General features: G+C 46.0%; 1 protein-coding gene across 14 annotated transcripts in view; it reads right to left on the minus strand.

Moving 5' to 3' along the window:
- Positions 1–6,935: 6,935 nt before the first annotated feature.
- Positions 6,936–21,497, minus strand: part of Ca-beta (Calcium channel protein beta subunit) — a 68,490-nt gene continuing 53,928 nt past the window's right edge. For 5 of the 14 annotated variants that reach the window (XM_076906598.1, XM_076906622.1, XM_076906685.1 and 2 more), the window contains 9 exons: positions 17,766–17,882; positions 16,582–16,701; positions 16,169–16,379; positions 15,154–15,242; positions 13,618–13,754; positions 13,360–13,525; positions 12,916–13,285; positions 12,348–12,386; positions 6,936–9,005 (listed from right to left, as the gene is read on the minus strand). In XM_076906598.1, coding sequence (XP_076762713.1) covers positions 8,809–9,005; positions 12,348–12,386; positions 12,916–13,285; positions 13,360–13,525; positions 13,618–13,754; positions 15,154–15,242; positions 16,169–16,379; positions 16,582–16,701; positions 17,766–17,882 — 1,446 coding nt within the window. In that variant the 3' untranslated portion in view covers positions 6,936–8,808. Of the gene's footprint in view, positions 9,006–11,460; positions 11,523–12,347; positions 12,387–12,915; positions 13,286–13,359; positions 13,526–13,617; positions 13,755–15,153; positions 15,243–16,168; positions 16,495–16,581; positions 16,702–17,765; positions 17,883–20,063; positions 20,642–21,497 lie in introns of those variants that run through there. The other 9 variants (XM_076906606.1, XM_076906631.1, XR_013102628.1 and 6 more) reach the window with 8 other exon arrangements.

Genomic DNA, 21,497 nt, shown 5'->3' on the forward strand with positions numbered 1-21,497 from the left:
CTGTAAATAGATGACCGTCACTTCCGTTCTACTTTTTTTTTGTTTGTCTTGTATCATTAACGTCAAACGTTGCATCGATTGCCAAAGAGTCGCTACGATATAAAAAAAAAAAAGGAAGGAAAAAAATTCCGTAGACTTAAAGTATCGTTTCGGCAATTTTCTCGTTTGCCACTTGTCACGTGCCGCAAACGCGAAATCGAAATTGTCACGAGTAGCCTCGAAATTGCGCAAGAACCGTCACGGGTACAACGTGACTCACCAGCAACTTGTAACGAGTACAATGAACCTTGTATTATTAGAAACAACGCGATAAAGTGTAAATATTCGTTTTGTAACGTCGTTTATATATGATTCACCGAAGAAAGAAGTATCGTTTCACGTGTCCGAAGAGGCTCGTCGACTTTCATTCACCTCCAGTCTTCACGTATCCTTGTTACGTTAATTGCGACGAGTACAGTGACCAATGATAACACGTCGAGTCGTGTGATGATAAAAATTTTATTTACAAATGCGACAAATGTAGGAATTTCGGGTACCAGTGACGTATCGGAGAGAAACGAGCGTGTAAACGGTTGGTCGATTATCGATCGCTATACTTTCAGGATTCCCCTAATAATAGTAATTCCCTCCACTTTCATCCCCTAACACCTTCGTCGTACATAGAATTTCCACGGTATTATTTTCTGAACGCGTTCTCGTCGACGGCACGTCGTTCTCTCCGTGAGATCACTGATAGAGGAGAGAATCACTGAGATGTAACAATAATAAACTTTACATTAAATACGATTAGAATCTAGCTATTTTTTTCTTTTTTTTTTTGTTTTTGTAAGGGCTATGCGCGAAGTGTTACAATAATAGAAATATTCATTTTCCAAGGAGAAAGAGTTCGCCTCGCGGGATACTTTCTGGGGAAAAAAGGAGATGGGCCGTGTGTCGTAAGGGAGACGTTCTTGGGGTGGTGGGGGGATAACGGGAGAAGGGATATACTTTTTTTTCGTTTGAAGTTTCAAAGGATAACATCACAGCATTGACATATCAACATCGAAACGATCAAAGCATCGCGTCCCTCGAGATTCGTCGACGAAGAAACCGATCGATCTCGGCCGATCGAGTATTCCAACCCCCTGGTGTCGGTGCATTTGCTGCCGGGACTCGTCGTACTCGATTCGACGCGAACGAAAAGTAATCGATCGTCGAAGGATCGTCGTGGTGCGCGCTGCCAGGTCCGTAGCACTTTTCATTTTTGCTATAGAATAATTCACAACATCTCGTTAATTAAATCGCCTCAATTCCGTCACCGAATAATCGTAGCTCGCACACATGAACCTTGAATCACCTCATTCTTCTCTCTTCTCTCTCTCTCTCTCTCTCCAACGTTTGTCATACGTCCCCTATTTCTTTCTCTCTCGATATCGTTCACGCGAAAACACATACAGACACGTACACTTGCTCCACTTTCTCCTCTCATCCAACGACGCTCGATACAATTAGGTGAATCAATAAATTCGATTAACAACGAAGCAGTCGTACGCTCTCTTCCCTCTCCTTCGTTTCACGCACGACAATTCCATCACCGCCAACAACAACAACAACAACAACAACGAAATAAAATTCACTCGAGGAAAACGAATGGAATCGCTCGTTTCTCGACCACTCACCCCCTTTTCTTCTTCTTCTTCTTCTTCTTCTTCTCGCTCTCACTCGTTCCGTCTTTCCTCCCTCCCTCATTCCTTCGTTTGCTTGCAACGACGTTCAAAACCAATCGGACGAGGGAATAAATAGACAATATACACAGGGAAAAACCTTTGATCCAACGAACCAGCCGCAAAAGAAAGAAATTACCGAGGACGCGTGGGTGCACGGCCTCGTTCCACTTCTTTTTTGGGGGGAGATCGTGCACGCGCACCACGCGGGACAGAGACACGCCTGTAAAAGCACGTCGAAATTGAACACGTTTAGAATTCACGTACAACAGGCGACAGGACATCGTCCTCGGAGAGCGACGCCGGTTGATTCGAATCGACGATCGTATTAAATATTATACAAGGACGGCGTGACGAGAAGCAGCGCAGCTTTACCACTTGATCGTTGCGTATCAACGATGTTCGGTAATCGCCGATCACTCGAACGATTGAGAATTAATTTTCCTCTTTTTCTTCTTTTTTTTTCTTTGCTTTGCTAAGAAAGAAAACAATCGATCGGACTCTAAAACTGATCGCGAGTTAATGCTCGATGCTATACAGCCGCGTTTATTATTATTACTTTTTTTTCTTTTCTCTAGCTGCCTCTACGATTCGTTCTAACTCTAAAACATTCTAAAATGTGATCGACAACGAACTTTCTGTCTGCTACGATTTCCCCTGTTCGGATTACGTACCACCCGGATGGTCGAATACAGAAAGCAGCAGCCAGGAAACCGATGGAACGCGCCGATCCTCCCGTTCGACTCGCGCGGAAACGTATTTTCTTCGCCTGCGTCTAGCCTACTATTGTTACACATATTAGAACCGGAGACAAAATCACGATCATCGAGTCAAACCGACAATGACGTCCATTGCGATCCTAGCACCGCGAATTCTCCTTCTCCATTCCTCTCGCCCCGTTCTCCTCTTTCTCTCCGTACGCACACTTATACTTTCGAAACCACATTGTACAGCGGCCAACAATATTTCACTGCGAAAGCCTTAAGGCTCGTTACAAGGACAGGCGTTTCGCGATATATACCTAACTCCGAACCTAACATCGAGACGCAGTCCGCATCCAAGAAGATTCCACCCCCAAAAATTGTTCTGAAAAAGAACGATCGTCGCACGCGACTCGTTGTTGTAGATCCTTCGTCGATGCGCTGTTCTCGTGTCTCTATTCGAACGATCGAGGAAGAAAGCGATGAGAATGTAATTGTTTCAGCGTCTCCTTGCGACGCACTCCTACTACCAGTGCGAAGACAAAGTCCAGATTTCTCGAAATCGAGCTTGAAAGATATCAGACAAGAGGGAAAGTAACGAGAATCCAGAGAATGTATCAAACTTATTTATTCTTCTCAAATGTTTGTACTTCTATGTTTCAAGCTTCTCCCGCCTTCTCTTTAAAATTAGATCGAATCTGTACCGTAATGAACACTCGCGCTAAAATCGATAAGGGTAGTAATAAAACGTCGAAGCGAACACTGAATCTCTCATCGGTTTCTCCCCTCCGATCGTTCGCTCTTCTTTTTTATTTTTACGTTAATTAATTTTTTTTATGCTTCTTGGACCATCCAACCATTCGTAATTGGGATTGCATTCTTCGAGGTGGGCGTCGCGCGATCGACGCGAAATAGCGCGCCGCGACGCCGACAGAAGCAGCTTCGATTCAACAAACAACACGTTCACGTGCACACGGTGCAGGCCAACGCAATAACTCACGCCCACGTAATTAAGGATCAATTCGCGCCCTAATAGTGTATCGAACGAATTGTACTTGCGCCCTCTCGACTCTCTGCTACCCCCAACCCCCCAAAGGGAGGTTATACGCGTCCCCGCTTCCAGTCTTCCCTCTCTCGTCTTTCCGTTTCTTCTCGAAACTGTTTAAACATCGTCAGAACACTCGTGACAGGTTCTCGTCGAGCCATTCAAGAAAATTCGATTGTGTTCCCGATTGGACTTTCAACGTTCCCGCGTGTTCATCGCGGTTTCCCAAGTGAATCCTAGCTTTTCCTCCTTTTCTTTTTTCCTCTCTGCTTTTCTTTCACTTTCTCGCAAGGGGAGATACTTTTTTTTTCTTTCTGTCGTCGGTAGAATACAGTGTGTCGATTTTGTACGCGTCGAACGAGCTTCTCGCGTGTACTTGTCTTTAATCCTAGTTCGTTTACGAAGAAACACTACGATGATGTTCATCTTTTTTTTTTCTTGTTTTATACATAAATCCGAATTGCTTTCGATCAACAGCTACGAGTCACGATTTACATTATTTTTCTCTCGTTTTGCTTTTTTTTTTTTTAATTCAACACGCTAATAGACGCGTAACAGATTCGAACGCTAGTCTTGGACGATACGCGGAAAGAAAGAACCGGAAGCTGCTAAAGTTCTAAACCGAGGTCCATTACGTACCGACGAATTTCGCGTCAGCAGCTACAGGAGTCGTTCACTAAGAAATATCGAGGGCTTCTCAAAGTCGTGTACCATCGGCGTATGATGTATCCGTGACGGTGTGAGACGCCGTATTCGTTCCAGGTCTGCGTGACGTGGGTTTTGCTATCGCTGCCTATCGAGCGGGAGACTCTTAGAAAATATTATAAAAAATTTCCGTTTCGCTAAGGACGTCAGCTAGACGCCGTAGCAAACCCTCTCTATCGATCGCATTTAATCGCGTTTAGTGACGTCTAGAAAAAGTAGTTATACAACAGCTACGATCTCGAAGTCGTTACTCGTAGTTACGACCAGGAACAGATAAATTTGTTAAAATAACCGAGCAAACGTGCGGTAACACCAGATTTTTCGGCGTGCACAGTTTCAGTTCGACGCGGGTAATCAGAGTTCGAAAGAAACTGTGCCTACCACCGTGCATTCGTTTTCGAACCGGCAAATGAAAACGCACGCTCTTTCTCGCGTCGAGCATCGAATGAACTCGCCTGTATCGAAGTGGAAGCGTGAATATCTTTGAACAGACTTCGCCGGTGACCATGTCCTGCGAGTATATTTCACCTAGTATTTACAAAACGTCGGCTGCAAACGGATTTCACAGTCATCGACCGATAATTCGAGCAGTCGACGACGCTCGAAACTCGATCGTGAACAATCGGCTCGAATACTCCGTGACACGCGTCTCGAATTCGACGGGGCTGTTCTTAATGTACAAAATTGTCTGTCCGTCGAAAGATAAAAGTGAAATCTTCGACAAAATGAAATTGCTAGGAGCGGCAAGCCGCGCCAATAAAATTCATTTAACAACGTAGCGGACAAAGATCGAGAATCTTATCGAAGCTCAATTTCCAGGCGAACGTCTGTCGACGCCGAGTACGTTTTTGACGAGAATTTCCACGTAAATACTCGGTTAATCGATCAGTGACGCTATTAAAATTTTAATGAATGACGTCGCACGAAGACATTCGTGATCTTCACGCGAACAACAGCCTATATAATCTTCCAGCGCCAATTTCGAATGGCGAACGAACAACGAGCTTTATAAGGATTCGAATCACTTTCTTTAGTGGTACTTGATAAAACGATGGATCGCTGGCAAACACGCGTTTCTATTAAAAGTAAAGCGAATCGAAACACGTAACCAAATGCGATCCATTGCTCGAGAGAAGCCTGAAAAACTTGGCAACAAACGGACTAATCAATCGGCTTCACCGATCATCCTCCTTCACAATTTTTTCTCTCCCCTCTCTTTTCATTTTAATAAGAAAAAGCGTGCCAGCGATCAGTCGAAGAGATGGGCGAAAACAGTTCGAAAACGATAAGAAAATCACGCTAAATTCACACAGCAACGTCACGCACGAAGTTTGGTTGCGCGAAAGCACACTACTCGAACATAATCGTTCCGATGAAACGAACGCATCGGTACCCCTTTACAAATCTAACCACGCATAAAAGTGATCGTCGCTAGAATTGTCTGAATCATTTTCGAAAAAAGTCCAGCGTGTATACAATCGCAAAAAATGGCGAGGATCGTTCGTTCCAGATGAGAAACAATGTCGATGCGTGGCTAACGGAAACCAATGTACGCTAATGATCAGAATTCGATCGGTGTTATCGGTTTCGCCGCGATTAAATCCAAGCGAACGATGTAATCAAACGTGTGTATGCGTGTTTGTTGTGTTTGTTATGAGTGTAGATGTGTGTCGTATCGATTAATCCATAAATATTTCTCTCGTTTTAGTTGCAGCAAGTTCGTAGTGCATCGAAAGCGTCCACGCTTGTCTACGAGGACCGAAAGTGTAAATCGTAAAAAGAAGGAGAAAATCCCAGCAAATGTTCTGCATCAGCGTTGGATGCGATCCTCGCTGCAGCTGATAGACACAGCATTCACGACAGAATCGAAACGGAAAGTACTCGTCTTCAAAGGTTTGTTACAATATTTACACGATATCCGTTGATTCTATGGTGTAGCTTCGTTCTCCGCTAGTTTCGTTCCTCTTTCACTCTTTCGCCCTTTCTCTCATTCTCTCTCGCTCTCTCTCTCTCTCTTTCTCGCTACACTCTCACTTTTCAACACGATCGGAATTCTGTCGAGTGACAAAGGTGGAAGTGTTCACTGCGCGTACATACGTATACAATATATTTATATATATATATTATTATTTATGTATGTATACTATATACACAAAATGTGTTCCAGCGTGTTTTCGTGTATACGTGTCTCTCCGTGGCAATGGTGTACAGTCCATGGAAGCTGTGGAAGCTTCACTTGTATCTTCTAAAATATAAATAACGAATACACATCATGCGATCATTTTTATCAGAATATTTATGTCGTGTCTGTTTTAGGATTTAGAAAGAATTTTTATTTTTATTATTTTGAGTGGTCGTTTGTAAGTTTTACGGAAACACAGCTTCCTTCTCAGCAAATGTCACTGCACACCACTGCTCCGTGTTATGTCCGTGTGTGCACACGCGTGGAGTGTTCGTGTGTATATTTCAATTTTTTTTTCGTTTTCTTTTTCACCAAATAGACTCTAATAAAACGTATAAACACGTCAGCTTAGCGCGGCGATCACCAACGCGCCATCGATAATCGAAAACTTTCAATCGTGTAACGACAATGATTATCTGATCCCGACCCATCGCCATGCACGTTAATTCGTTTATTTTTCAATTTCATCCCGTGCTCGACCGTGCGGTGTTTCCCGACTGATTGCCGTGAAAATGCAAAAATCTTCGAAATTTCTATAAATAGAATTTAATCATGCGACCAATTCTACGATTAATTCGACTAGAGTGACTCTCGATCTCTTTTTGTTTTTTTTTTTGTTCTTTTTGCTCTTTTTTTCCTTATGACTCTTCTCTCTAAGTCGAAGCAAAAAACTATCACTGTTCCATCGGCCGAATTGAAAGAATCCTACGCGAAATTCGTGTACTGAAGGTTCGCGATCCTTTACTTTTTTTTTTTTCTCGATTGCGTTTCATCAGCTCAGACCGATCGTCTACCTAGTTTCGAGCGAATAATATCGTGCTGTTTGTTAATAGGGACCCAATGCCGATTCACGAGTTCTCCTAGCCGGTTGATATAAATCATCGATCTTAGAAATCCGATGGTTCTCGTGGGGGTGGGTATAGGGGCCCGGGAGGAGTCAGCGCAAAAGTTAAGGCCCCAGGGCTCTTTTTCTCCCTCTATTCCTCTCACTCTTACCTCTTACCCTCTCTGTTTCTCTACCATCTTTCTCACTTTTTTTTCTCTCACTCTCGAATGTGTGTTTCTTTGATTTGTTCACGTGATTTTCATTTTTTTTTTTTTTATCTCGCGTCTACTCATCTCGTTGAGCTGGTTCCGCGAATGGGGGATTTATCCTGTGCGTACCTCACCGACAAGGACATTCGATAATCATTTCACCCCGCCCATCGTTTTGCGGAATTCCTGTTGGAAAAAATGCTCGTGAAAGTTTTCGCTGGCCACACCCCTCCCCTCGTGCTCTCCCTCTTTCTCTCTCTCCCTTTCTCTCGCGCACACGCACACGCATACACATACACACACACGCACATACACACACACACACTCCGCTTACGTGATCGAACTCGAAATATACGAAAAAATTCTGTAAAACGAGGAGGGACTGAAAAAGCCATTTACTCGTTAACATTTGACAACAATAATGATATCTACTGAAGGGGATGTCTACTGTTCTGATTCTATCGAGTGGTACGAAACGATCGTTAACGAAATCAACAAGGCTTCCAATCGAATTACGATTACGAAAATAGAATCTATACGTCTGCCACCATGGATACATTACTCTGTTACGATGATTACGGGTATAGTTTGAAAATCAACGGTGAAAACGAAACGAAAAAACGCTAATCGACTAGTTCTTACTTCTCTCGTAAAGCTTGTACGCAGTATCGATAAATCGCAACGAAAAAGGGAAAAAGTACCTAGGAAAAGAAAAGTTCGTGTACATCGTAGCCAGCGTGCACGCGCGTCGTTACTATTCCCAACAATCCAGCAAATAACAAGAAAGAAGAAAGGAGCAGTTCAACAAATTCAACGAATTCTACGAGGCAGGGATACGCGTAACGCGCACGCTTCTTCAACAACTATAATCGGCGTGAAACGATGCAGTCGCATCTCGCAAGACAAGAACTACATCGGGTAACAATATCGTACAAAGTAACGATTAAACAAAAGAAAGACTGAATTTCGTGAATGAAACCTACTGAAAAAAAAACAAGAAAAAAACGCGCACGATGCCGTACACTAATCGTAAATCTAAAGTATCGTAACAAAAGGCGGTAATCTAAATGCTGGACAGCGCGAACAAGGGAGTAAGTTGTACAGGACGTCGAAAGAAGAATCCAAGACGTTTCAAGGATTTCACGGATCATCTTCATCCCCCTCGACGAGGGGTTGCCAAGGAGGCGGTCGGTCAACCTCTTCGATTCTCACCTTTGACATCTTGCGCGTTAATTAATCGAAGGAAACGAACCATCTTACGGGTAGCGACAGGAAAGAAACCCCACTAACAGAGACCAGTGCGACAATTTTCTCTCGCTACGGTAGCGTAAAGCACGTTTCGTACGTTCAGTAGCGTACCAGATGGCGACCCCACTAAAGAGCAGTGGTGCGCAGGTGGGGACAGCGCTGTAGCGACAGGCCCCGGGGCCCCAGCTCCTAAATGGCGTTCAATGCGCGCGGGTCTTGCTGCTGGCGACGCCTCGATGCGGTGCCGTAATCGACGCCACCAACGTACGATTCCTCCTCGGTGCCGTAGTCGTGTTCGCTGCGATCGCCCCGTTCGCGATCCATCCTCTCCAGCCGCGACTTCCGGGTACCCTCGCTCACGTGTCCGCCGCTGTACGAGCCTGATCCTGGATGTCACATTCGAATTTACTCTTACAACGTGCCACTTAATCGAACACGATTTTCAGTTGTAGCGCCTGAATTTCTATAACGATACCTTCTACGATACCTGCGCGACGATTATCATTTACCTGGGTTGAGCGTTACGGAAATTCAGGTTGCTATCAAGGGGTTCAAATTCGAAAGGACGCTGCGATCTTATCGCTGTGATTTTAAATATATCCTCTCTGGTCCTTTCGAATTCTATTCTCCTCAAGCTCGACGAGATAGCGATTAGAACTTTAGAGCGTCGAGCTTGAGGCGGAATTTCACTGGAGCCACTAAACAAATTAGATTACATGGTTAATCGTAAACATGGCTAAACGGTGAGGAACCAATCAATCCACCTGCGTGTCTTAACTAGGAACACCGGCACACACGTCACACTAACACAACTTGCATGCAAACTAGCTGTGCAAAAAAAGAACGGACGGTGGAAATAAAAGATAAAGAAAAACGGGGGAGGAAAAACGGACACAGTTCGCAAAGACTCCGACGTTCGAAGTGCCGTCGCGCTGTTGAAGCGGAGACGTCGAGAAGTGGACCAGTGAAAAACTCCTCGCGGAGTCCGTCGTCGTGGACTTGCCTGAACTGGAAAAAAATATTCTCAAAACGGGACTTGTGTTCGTTAAGAGACAAAACAATAAAAAAAAAGAAGAAAACAAAAATGTATACGTAAAGTCTAAAAAAAAAAGGACAAAAGGAAGAGCACAAAAACCAACCAACAGGTCCCAAAAGAAGGATTTCGAAGATCTAACCGCGAGACTGCGCTCTGAAATTTCTCTTGGAAGGAGTCATCTGTGAACATAGTTCGACCTGAAAGTTTGATCCTCTCGATTCCAATGAACCACGCCACGTTAATATGTTCGTTAGATCTATTCTATCAACCTATTCTATGTGAGAGGGGTTGGTGAAGGGCTTGCGAGACAACGAAAAAAACAAAAGAAAGAAACCAACAAAGAGCAATGACTGATAAAACACAAATCAGGACAATTCTAATTGGAACGTAAGCTGTCACAGAATCGAAAAATAAAACTGTCTCGACGAGACTGCATCGTGTGAGAAAGAAAGAGAGAGAGAGAGAGAGAGAGAGAGAGAGAGAGAGAGAGAGAGTGGAGAAAAAAAAAGAAAAGAAAAGATGAAATGGGGGATGAAAAAAGATAAAACGGAAAAGTGAGGAACACTTAAGGTGAACAAAAGTAACCAACCAATTAGAATAATACAAATCCTTCTCTTTGGGTAAGAGAGACAAGGTAGGTCTCGTTTGACCGAGCCCATGCACCAAACCCGTTTGTACTTACAAACGCGGCCTCATTAAGGAGGTTTCCCTATTAACACAGTCTCGCTAATTCTCTCGATCGTCATCGTTAATCCCCTGCGTACTAAGAGTTTAAGGGGGGAGGACGACAGAGTATAATTGGTCAGCCGGTCTACGCCGTAAAATCATCTCATCCGTGATAAGGAGAAAGTGTGGAAGAAGTGGTATTGGTCGTGTCTAGGCCAGACCGTCGTTGTGCGTGCGAGCGTTCTTTTAGCTCAACTCATTGGGCTTGTTCTCGTCACCCCGACCATAGGTAAATTGGCCCTGTTTTCGGATGACTCCCGTGGCAGCCACCGCCTCCACGACGGCTTTTACACGTAAACAAAGAGAACATCGGAGTCAGAGCTGATTGCCGATCGTACGTAGACCTGGCAGTTGTTTTCTAGTTTGTCTCATTTTCTGTTCGGTTATTATTATTTTTTTTTTTTCTGCCAGCGATGGTAGTTCTCCGTGGAAATTCGCTTTTATTTCGTGTATCGTAGTCGTTTGGTGGAGATTATTGCGAGTCATCGAATGAAGAGACTTTTACGATGAGACGAGAGACAAAAAAAAAAGACGAAGAGGATGCGGAGGTGGAACGGGCACGAAATTCTTATGTGGCGTTAGTCTTGCGAAGCATGAGTACACGTGTGGATTTAACGTGATCAACTCTTACTGGAGATGAAACGAACAGAAATTTTTAATTAAACTTGTAAGAAAGCTTTTTTCGTTTCTCCGAAAACTCGTCGAATAATTATCTTTTTCAAAATGTAAACACGGATAATATATCAATATATAACACTTTCGTATGTTAATTCTTCTATAAATTCATTTACGCGCGAAATTGTCTCGAGTTGCAGCGACGCCCGACCGAAAAAGTCGTCGAGCGCAAAGGGTTAATGGTCAGACAGATGTCACGAGCGAATCCACTCGCGTCAATGTAGTAGATAGAGCATAGCGTGCACGAAGTAAATTGCAGTTAAAGTATAATAGACGATCGTAGAGATGAGGGTGAAAGAGTGGTAGGGGGATCGCCGTGAGGGATGATCGTGTTTTTCTGATGGAGCGTCGGAGGAAGAGGATATGAACAAAGAAAACGAGATAGAAATGTGTTTGAAACTAACGAGAGCGAACGCGCCATTGTCTTGCTGTGGTTGATACAAGTTTGCCGATCCATACATTGTTGCTGAAAAGAAATTCAGTAGAATGGTGTGTCGTGCGCCTCCTCGTACGAGTCATATTTCTCCGTGAACTTGACTTTTCCCTGGTAATTCAAAGACTGCTAGCTTTCTCTCGATTAAAAATATAGAATAGTATCGTTTAAACCAGCGTTGTTCGTCGGCGAACAATTTTCCACTTGAAAAATGTCAACAGCGTAACATTAGAGCTTGCATAGGAAAAAAAAAAGATAGAAAAAAAGTGCGAGGAACGTTGTTCAGATATCGCAGTTAAACAGCGCTGATCTAAATGGAAAGAGAAATAGAGCAAAGTATTTACAAAAGAAGAAAGACATAACTTTTCGCACGTCATTCAAACGTTACAGTGCGCATACGAAGAAGAGGCGTGCAGCGTACATCGAACGTACATTGTAATAATTTACAAGGCTGAGTGTAGGTTGCAACCAGCGACTAGCAGTCTTTCCGGTAAGAATAGCTCTACGTTCTAACATGAATCCATGCAACGGCTACGTGCAGCTAATGATATAAGTTACTACAGACGTGTTTCATTACTAGCTTCGAATGTCGCCAGTAGTTTCTCTCGACGAACGTCGCGATAACAAAACGATCGAACGCGCGTTTCAGTTCGCGCGTTAAGCACGACTAAACTATCGGCTAATCTACGGATCTCCGTGATTTTTACGTTCTTTTCATTTGTCTTTGTATCTCTTCAAGCAAGTAACGGAACACAGGCTGCGCGACGGTGAACTGAGAGAATAAAAAAAAATAAAATAAAAGAGAAGAAAAAAAGGAACGTGTGTACAATGTTGCGCTCGAGGAAAAGATTGGGTTACCTCTTGGCTCGTGGCCGTAGTAACTCTCATGATGGGCACCTGAAGGGGCAAGAAGAAAGTGTCGAGTGTTAGTTGACGGAATTGGGGCTCGTTAGAGTTTTCAAGTGAGCTAGAAACCTCGACCCAGGCCAGTCAGAGCTGAGAGGCTCTGGGATCGTATCGAGGCTCGTGAGAAGGACTGATAACCGTGGACGAACTTAATGATAAATGATATTATGGGTCGCGATTACGCGAGCCGATGTATTTACTGTTAGATCGCTGTTCGAGATATGATTTATGCGTCTAGGTCCGAGTTTCCTGTCAGTCTGTGTCTCGAGTCGAAAAACGAAGTCGGAAATTCTCGTTTATAGAAGAACCAAAAGTATATCGGACATAAATACAGTTAAATACAAATACTCTACACCCTGTTCCATGCGTGTGCGACAAACAGCGCACCCTAACCAGGCCATTCTCCGCGTTAATGAAACCCGATCGTAGAATATTTGTACTTGGAAACATTCAGCTACGCTCGATCCTCGACGAGAATGTATGTACAACCATAGTTGACGCGTGGTATTTAATGGAATACCTAATCTGAGCCGTGGTGTGAGCGCGTCGATCGGTGCATCCGGGGCAGGAATCGGTCGCGGGACGGTCGCGATCATCTGAGGATGCGTGGCCCTCCAGTAAGCTTCCAGGTACTCGGCCACGTGCTCGCAGGCGTCCTCCAATTGGTTCTCGTCGAGGATCACGTCGAACATCTCCGGCGGGCACTGGGCCAGCTTCTCCGCGGCTACCATTTGTACGTTCAGGTGTCTGATCTGCGACTTTCCACGCGATTTGATCAACCTTTGGAGCACTTTCGGCGACGAGATCTTCAGATAAACGATCGTCGGCGCTAGGCTGGTCTTCGCCAATTGCGACGGATGATTGATAGTGTCGCAATCCAATACCACCAACTGTAAATTGAACGCGCGATGATTTTCGAACGTGGGGTGGGACGTTTCACTGGTCACGGGGAGGAGAATGGTACCTGAAGGGTTCTGGCAAGCTCGAAGATTCTCTCGATCTCCGCTTGCACCTCCGCCAGACAGCTGCTCCTGCTGGTAGATCGTTCCATGATCGCTCGTTTCGTTGGATTGTTCAGCAGCGATCTCTTGGCCAGTGAAATGTCTGCCATTACCCTAGTGATAATTATCCTGAAATGGTAAAAATCAATGTATCCGCGTGAATCACTCGTTCCCCTGAAACTCGATCAACCCTCCGAGCATTCGATCGGACAATCACGAACCTGCCTCGGAAGCGATGCTTCAAGAAATCGAACAACGCCTTCTGCATCATGTCCGTCACCTGATAGCCTTTCAACGATGGACCCACCAGAACGACTGGCCTCATGGATGGTACTACGTCATACGGGGTGGTCGTTTCCTGAAATCGTGACGAGCAAATCAACGGGGACCGATGAAAATTGGTACCGCACGGTCAGGATCAGCCCCAGGATAGTCTCACTTACGTAGGACTTCGTGAGCACGGAATGCAACATTGAAAACATTTAAAACAGTTAATGGCCACGTCGACACGAGACATGCGACCTACCCTCCTGCACAGCCAAAGGCCTTTCCACGTTCACGGTCGCATCGCAAATTTCTCTTCAGCCTCCAAAGGCGCTTTGGCCAAGCAGTGCGTTCGTTAACTACCTATCGACCTAAGCTAACAACGATCTAACACGTATAGATACTACGAGAAATTGCTCGGCTAGAAGCTTATTCAGCTACGGGCGTATTCTACGATACTGTTCTAAGTAACCGCCGAACCATTCTCAATTAGTGGACCATGTAGCCCCGTCCAGCCGACATGGTCGACGGTATCCTCGTCGTGAGCGTTGGTAAAATGGTCCGCCAAGATCAGACGATTAATGCGAGATTATCGATCGATGCTAGAAATCGCTATTCGCATCCGACACTGCGCCTCGTTTAAGTTAAACAGGAAAACGAAGAGAAACATATATATATTTACGTAAGCCAGATCATATGCAGGAAAATCAGTCAGCTAAGAACGATCGTTTTCATTGAGACGACGATTCTTTTTTGGTCATCGTGAACATCTGTGGAAACTGATCAAAATTATTGGGCAGCCTCTCGGTCGGAGAGAGAGTTTCGAATCTGAATGTTCGTCCGTGTACCTCTCTTTCCTTTTTTACTTTTTTCCTCTTCTTTGTTCGTCAAATTTACACGATGCACAGAGATAGATAGATAGAGAGTTAGAGAGAGAGAGAGAAAGAGAAAGAGAGAGAGAGTGAGAGAGAGAGAGAGAGAGAGAGAGAGAGAGAGAGAGAGAGAGAGAGAAAGATATCTCGCAGTCTGATACACACAATCGCATACTCACAGAAATAAATCTGCTAGTCCTCGCGTGGCCCACGATATTTTCTAGCACCGACAGATAAATTTAGACACGAAAGCCTCGTCCACATCACCGCGACTTTATCGCGCGCGCCGAGTCTCTTTGCCAAATCTACGAAAAATGTTAATCGCTCACGGCGTATCGCAAATCAACGAACACGCGCATCTGTTCCTTTAAAATACCTCTGCAAAAAAAAAAAAAAGAAAAACGAAAATTGGCAAGCGGAACAATCGCTCGTTAATTGTTAAGAGAATTGCGCGATCCATTTTGTTGTTGGGTCGGACGAGGCTCTCGAGTGTAATAATGCGTACGAGCGATCGACTACCGAACTAGAGATCCAAGGATCAAGCAACGACGTTTTGGGCACGAGTTTACACAGAATGGGTTAGAGTGATCGCGGGCACAGCGATTCGTCGAAATCGTTTACCGGCTTCTTGAAGAAGTTCTTCCGCTTCTCCTTGGCCGGTGGTGTGGTCAGCGTAGCCTTACCGCCGCGGACGCTGTCGCTGTCGTCACCTGTCAAGGGAAAGTTGGCTCGAATTAATCGCGGAAACGATCCTCCGTTACTGTCGTGCATCTGACAAGTGTCCCTCTTTCTCTCAAAGGAAAACTAGTGAGAAGCGATTCAATGCAGACTAATGTAAGAACCTACGGCACTATGTACGTGTACACTCATTCGAATGCGTCGATGTGATGTCCGAGAATCGTAGAAGCGACTACTTGAAGAAAGGTCAATTCACAGCGAGAGCACTAAGTGCCTTGTTTTACTTCTGCGTGACTCGTGTGTCTCGTGTGTAGAATGGTATTCGAGTCTGATTGAATTTGTGAGGCGAGTGAAAATTGCCAGTCGTATCAAGCGGTGTGATTCGCGCGTGGGTCGTTGAAAAAATTTCGATCGAATCCGGACTAGTTCTGTATCGTTCGAGAGGTGAGAAATTCAAGAGAGTCTGAAAGAGTTGCGGAAGCGAAACTTGTTCAATGACCAACGCGACGACGTCAACTAAACTCCCTACGGTCTAAACTCGCAAAACTCGATCATCGCTAAGCGAGGATACACCCCGCAACTAAAAACGCACAAGGAAGGACAGGTGAGACAGGGGTGAATAAAAGAAGCTCGCGAGAGATGCGTGTGAAGAGGAAACGAAAGCTACAGAATGTGTTCGTATTCATTGAAGATACTTAGGGTCGGCAAGAGCTTTTCTAGTGTTCGTATTTTCATTTTACTTTGTCGCATATAGTTTCTGTCTCTCTTATTCTGTTTTTTTTTTTTGCCTCATTTTTTTCTCATTCTTTTTTGTTTTTGCACGACGAGTCGAGATCTCCCTCCGTCTGTTTTCACTGTCGGACATCGATCGGTCTCGTTGAGAGAATTCTCGTACAGTACACAGGTCGGTACACCGTGGTTTTCGAGGGCGGAAAGAAAGAAGGACGTGCTAGGATACCTGGTGTAGGTGGTGTGGAACCACGTGAGGGCATACCACTCTCGCCAAGGTTCCCTGAAGACCCTCCACGCGCCGAATAGAAACCCTTTGTGCCACGCGCAGCGCTCGCCTGCTGCCTGAGGGCCTCCAACTTAACCGGGGACGGGATGAAGCCAACGTCCGAGTTCTCTTTCACGAGCCTACCTATCCACCAGTTGTTGTCGTACTTCTCCTGAGGGATGACGAGGTAGACGATCATTACTTCAGATTGTTAATTGGACCGTCGTTTGCGCGTGTGTCAATAGTTATTTTCGAAGCACGGAGCTTCTTTCTCAGCCTTCTGAGACCTTTGTGTACGATAAGGGAAAAAGAAAGTCTCGAGACGTCGGGAAGAATGTATTACTTTCAAACGGGCAAAATGGGATGATACGTACCTTGATGTGCAGAAAGTCACGGACGTCGAAGCTGACAGCCGAACCGTGGACCGGCGAGTCATCGTCGACGGAACCGTCATAGCTCACGTTGGTCCGCACTGCAAACGCCACCGGTTTCGTCTGAATAATTTCGGAAGAATTGTCTGTTAGCAGCGTCGGAAACGATTTTCATACCACTACGTATTCAGGGATGGATAACGTTACGTTGAGAAAGCTCGGTTTATAGTCCGCGCTATCGACTTTTCTACTGGGTCACGTCGCGTAACCCCTTGCATCTCCAACGACACTCGCGCGACTGCAATTTAACCATGAAACAAAAGCAATCGATCGCATCACGGGTGATCGGTGCATTATCAACGATGTCCACGCGACGCTTCGCAAAGAATAAAAGTACAGGCTGCTGTCCGTGTTAATTACGATCTTCTACCCCTCGAAGGTCGTGGCCGTTTAATCGATATTCATTTATCGTTCAGCCGATGGCGATTCGGATAATCGGTCGTGCATGGCGACGAGCTTCGACGGGGATTCTTCAGAATTTTTGAACGTGATCTACGATAGTAATATATACGATAGTAATCATATACACGCGTCGACTACTTTGTCGATCATCCGACGAGAAAGGTTATCCGAACATCTAAGATTGATTCTACTTCCGCTGAAACTGGAATATTCGAAAATTTCAAGAATTCTCTACCTCGAGATATCGAAAGAGTTGAAAGAGTCGATACAATTGGACGATCGCGCGCATACATAAACGACTATCGAATAATTATCGGTTGGCCGAGTTCGAGACGTGTTTTAATGACATCAAAGAAGTCTGGAGTGGGACGTATAATTAAAGGCAATAATATCACGGCTAGAAACCCGTGGCACAATGGATTTGCATCTACGGTCGAAGAAGACAATGGATCGTGAGACGTTTAATTGGTCTCGCCGAGCGGCCTCTCTGTGTGAAATCTCATTAGTCCGCCGTCCGTATTCATTGACACGGTTCTCCCGTTTCTGACGGACGACTTCCACGCGGCGCGCTCTTCGCGGGGCTGGCGTCGAAGGCGATGACGCCGTTCGGAAGTCGCCGATCGATACGAAACGATTTACGAAAGACCGGCGGAAAAACAAGCCGCCAGGGGTATGGAGGGACGGAGACACGAGAAACTGGAACATACGAAAGATCAATGACTTACCCTGGCTTTTTCAAGTTGATTGAGGGCCTGCTTCTCCTTCTCACGACGCAAGTTCTCCTTCTCCTCGTCCAGCGAGAGATCCGAGCTCGGCTGCGAGTAGTTGGAGTCCGCCGAGCCCTGAAATACAAAACAAACTCGTTCGAATTGCACCTCGAAAAGGGACCGACATTATTACGTCGGGATCGTTATCGAATCGTTATCCCAGTGTAACTGTTTCCCTTCGATTTCTGATAATACATTCGATCTTCTGCTCGAGCTCGCGGAAAGTTCTTCTTCTATTCTTTTAACACTACTTTGACAAGATTTATTGTACAGCGTATCGAGCGAGTATGAATATGTAAAGCAATGGAATTAATTAACAAGTGGCGCTTCTACGATTCCTGTACTTTGGTCGTAGAAGTATCGGCGAGCGTTAGTTTGAAAAGTAAAGCGACTGTTCCGCTGTAACGCGCCAGTAAGTAGAAACGGATAGTACGTTGCCAGACACAGGTACCACCTATATTCCACACGCTCGCGTCTCTCACGAAATCTTTTTCTTGTTTCAGATCTCTGGACTGCACTTGAAACCAGGCGAAATAGCTACCATCCGACCGTGCGATACATTTTCTACGCCACTCCGGAAGTTCAATAATAATCTGGCGAGATTAGCAAGCGTTAACGCAGTATATTGCCAAGAGTACGCAAGAGTTGCGACACGCTGGCGATTAATTCACCGTTCGTTTCAGCGTAATTTCTAGAGTAATCGGTAGACGATTAAGCCAATAGCATCAAGTGTTGCGACCGAGCGGACGACATCGTGACAGAAATTAGAATTCTATCTATACGATCGTGAGACACCTCGTAACGGCAGCCTACAGCGACGACGTGGCGAAAATGGATCCTCGCCGATCAATTAATTCCCCCGGTACGAACTAATTGAATCAATTGCGTCCATCGTTGGAAGACTTATCGCTGTCGTGCCGTACGTCCCCGTTCAGGCACAGTTTCGAACGCAATTTTATCGATTCCCGGCGACATTGACGTATCGATCCGCCTTTAAAAGTCGAGGCTTTTGCCTCTCCCGTAATTAGATACTTAATTAATCGCGGAGGATACCCGGCGTGTATCCTGAGGCACTTAGCCGACCGTTCGATTTGCATCTCGGTACGTTGCGTTCGACGCCACCTGGAGAGCCACCCCGTGAACGATCACCTATTTCGGTGTAGAGGAGAAGAGAAGGAGAGAAGTTGGAGAGAACGAGTCTCCGCTAACTCGTCCACCGTCTCTCCCGCCGTCAGAAAGGGATTTCTTTTTGTCGAAGCGACGAATTCATTCGGTCGGGGTGGTTGTAGCCATGCCAACGGCCTTTACTTAATCGCCTCTCTACCTGTTCCTCGTGCGTGACTGACTGTGTAAACTCGTCTGTGCGTGCCGCCGCGACCTTCTTCGACCCTCTTGGGGAAGCGCCGGAGGACGGGAGTGCTTTCGAGCAGTGCTCGCATGGGACGAATTTTCAGCCGGAGAATTTTTATGTCACTGGGTGATATTGAATTTGCATAGCGCCGTGTATTGTGTTCGAGCGATGGACGCGACGCTAACGAGGCCGTTTCGCGCGACGAACAAACGTGAGAGGAGATACGTGTAAGCGCGATGATCGATCGGGAAGACTGATCGAGTGGCGCAAACAAAGTAATAAAAATCGAACGCGTATATGAAAGAGGAAGAAGAGCGGCGGGTGCTGCGAGATGGACGAAACCAGCGGCGGCTTGGCTAACGGAGCGTACCGTAAAACGCTCGGTTTCACGCTCGAAATGTAAACCAGATCGATTTAGGTTGCAACGTAAAAAAAGGATCGAGTCTCCACGGTGATAGCACGCCCTGGCGCTTTTATTTCACGCCAGGCTGATTAAATGTGAAACTCGCGCGACGCATCGCGCACGCCACGGGGGGTAACCCTTTTAGAAAAATCGAGGAAACCGATGAAGACGCCTCGCAGCCGCCTAGCGCGATACTCCCTTGCAACTAATTTACTTTGTGCGAGGAGGTCGATTCATTGACACCCTTTTGCGATACGTGTCCGCGTTGCAAGCATTATCCTATTTTAACACAGTGCCTGTGCCTGTTTCACGCGCAAACGAATAACGCGAACGCAGAGATTATCGTAAAGCACTCAAAGCCTCGACGCGATACGTTCTCCGCTTAGTTCGCCAGTATTTATACACCGCGAATAACAGTCGATTATCAGTCGTGCCTTCCAAAATTCTACTCGATCTCGATCATCGAGAAAAGTCTGTCGCAACTGAGAAGTTGCGAGTATACCTGTGTAAACAGCTTGTTGTAGCCAGAATTGTGTTGATTGTATCCGATCATCGCCGGAAGCCAGCGCCGTCGTCGCCCGGGCCGTTGTTCGAGTGGCTTTCGTCCACTTTCGGCCGGGCCCTTCGACCCCCGTTACGGCCCGGTTTCGTTCCCTCGAACCGGGTCTGTGGCACGACGTTGATCCGCTAAGCTCGCGCTTAGCACACGCTACCGCATTGCGTCTTTCCCTCCTCCGTCTTTCGTTCGTCTTTCGCACGGTGAACGGAACGGAAACTCGGCACCGCGGCGTTCGAAAAAGTTACTGCACGGGGAGCACTCGCGGCGCCGCTACGCCATTCTGGCCGGCTCGAGGCCGAGATTACGGCACTTCCCTCGACTTTTTCCGCTTCCGTTTGCAAGCCATCCAAACGCCAGTGGCCAGTTCTACTCACGGCCGACGCTCGTCACCGCGCCTCGACCACCTGGTGTTTCGACCTTCGCGACCATCGCCGATTCCTGCGCGAGACGGGCTCACTTCTCGACGATCTCCTCCTGACGCTCACCCTCGAACACGCTCCTGCCAAGGGAATTCTTCGTTGAGCTAATCGAGGGGGATGAGATGGGGCAGGGGAGTTGAAAATTGGACGAGCGAACGCAGGCAAGATTCCGAATCGATCGAGAGAGCTCGAATTTTTCTGTTGTGTACTGTTGGCAGTACGTCAATTATACTCTCTTACCTTTGCTAAGTGCAGAATGTAATGCACAGTGGTTCTATAATGCGCACCGTGCGCGATAGATATACTCTGCTAACTTTTGGAATATTCATTAATTTACTATCGGAGACAGATTATCGTGTATCGTGGAAAGTAGTTCGACGAAGAATTACGAGAAGCCGGGAGATAAATCGAGACATCGTGATTCTCACGGGTATTAGAAGCTGAGCTCGTTTCGTTTTAAACGTACGAGAGATATACACCGGATACTTTCCTCGACGCCTTACGACGCCGTCGTACGATTTATGGAAAGTTACGGGGAGGACAGGTTTCTAGAGCTAAACAGCCACATCGATAACTCTCGCTCGGATCCTCTCGCGACGGATCGTCTAATATAGATTTCCACCCCTCGCTACGGTGCCAGACAGGCGGCCGTTTCACCTCTATCACGGAATACGCTGATATAATTGCTGCCGTGGAGGAGCTTCTTAACGAACGGAGGCAGCGTCTTGGTTGCATACGGCTTTTGGCCTCGCTTTAATGACTGCTCGCTCGTTAATTACACAGTGTGGCAATTAAAATAACGACACTGGATCGCGTCTGGTCGTCTCTGGACGGGGATACACCGCGCAGCATCCCCGGCTCGGCTGATTTAATCGGCCGACGAAGTCTGGTCACGTAACGTGGAAATCGACCACGAAGCAAGCCACCTTGTACACAGAAAATGTTCGTCGGTAATTAT

Source organism: Xylocopa sonorina, chromosome 1 (genome assembly GCF_050948175.1).
Source record: "Xylocopa sonorina isolate GNS202 chromosome 1, iyXylSono1_principal, whole genome shotgun sequence".
Lineage (NCBI taxonomy): Eukaryota > Metazoa > Arthropoda > Insecta > Hymenoptera > Apidae > Xylocopa > Xylocopa sonorina.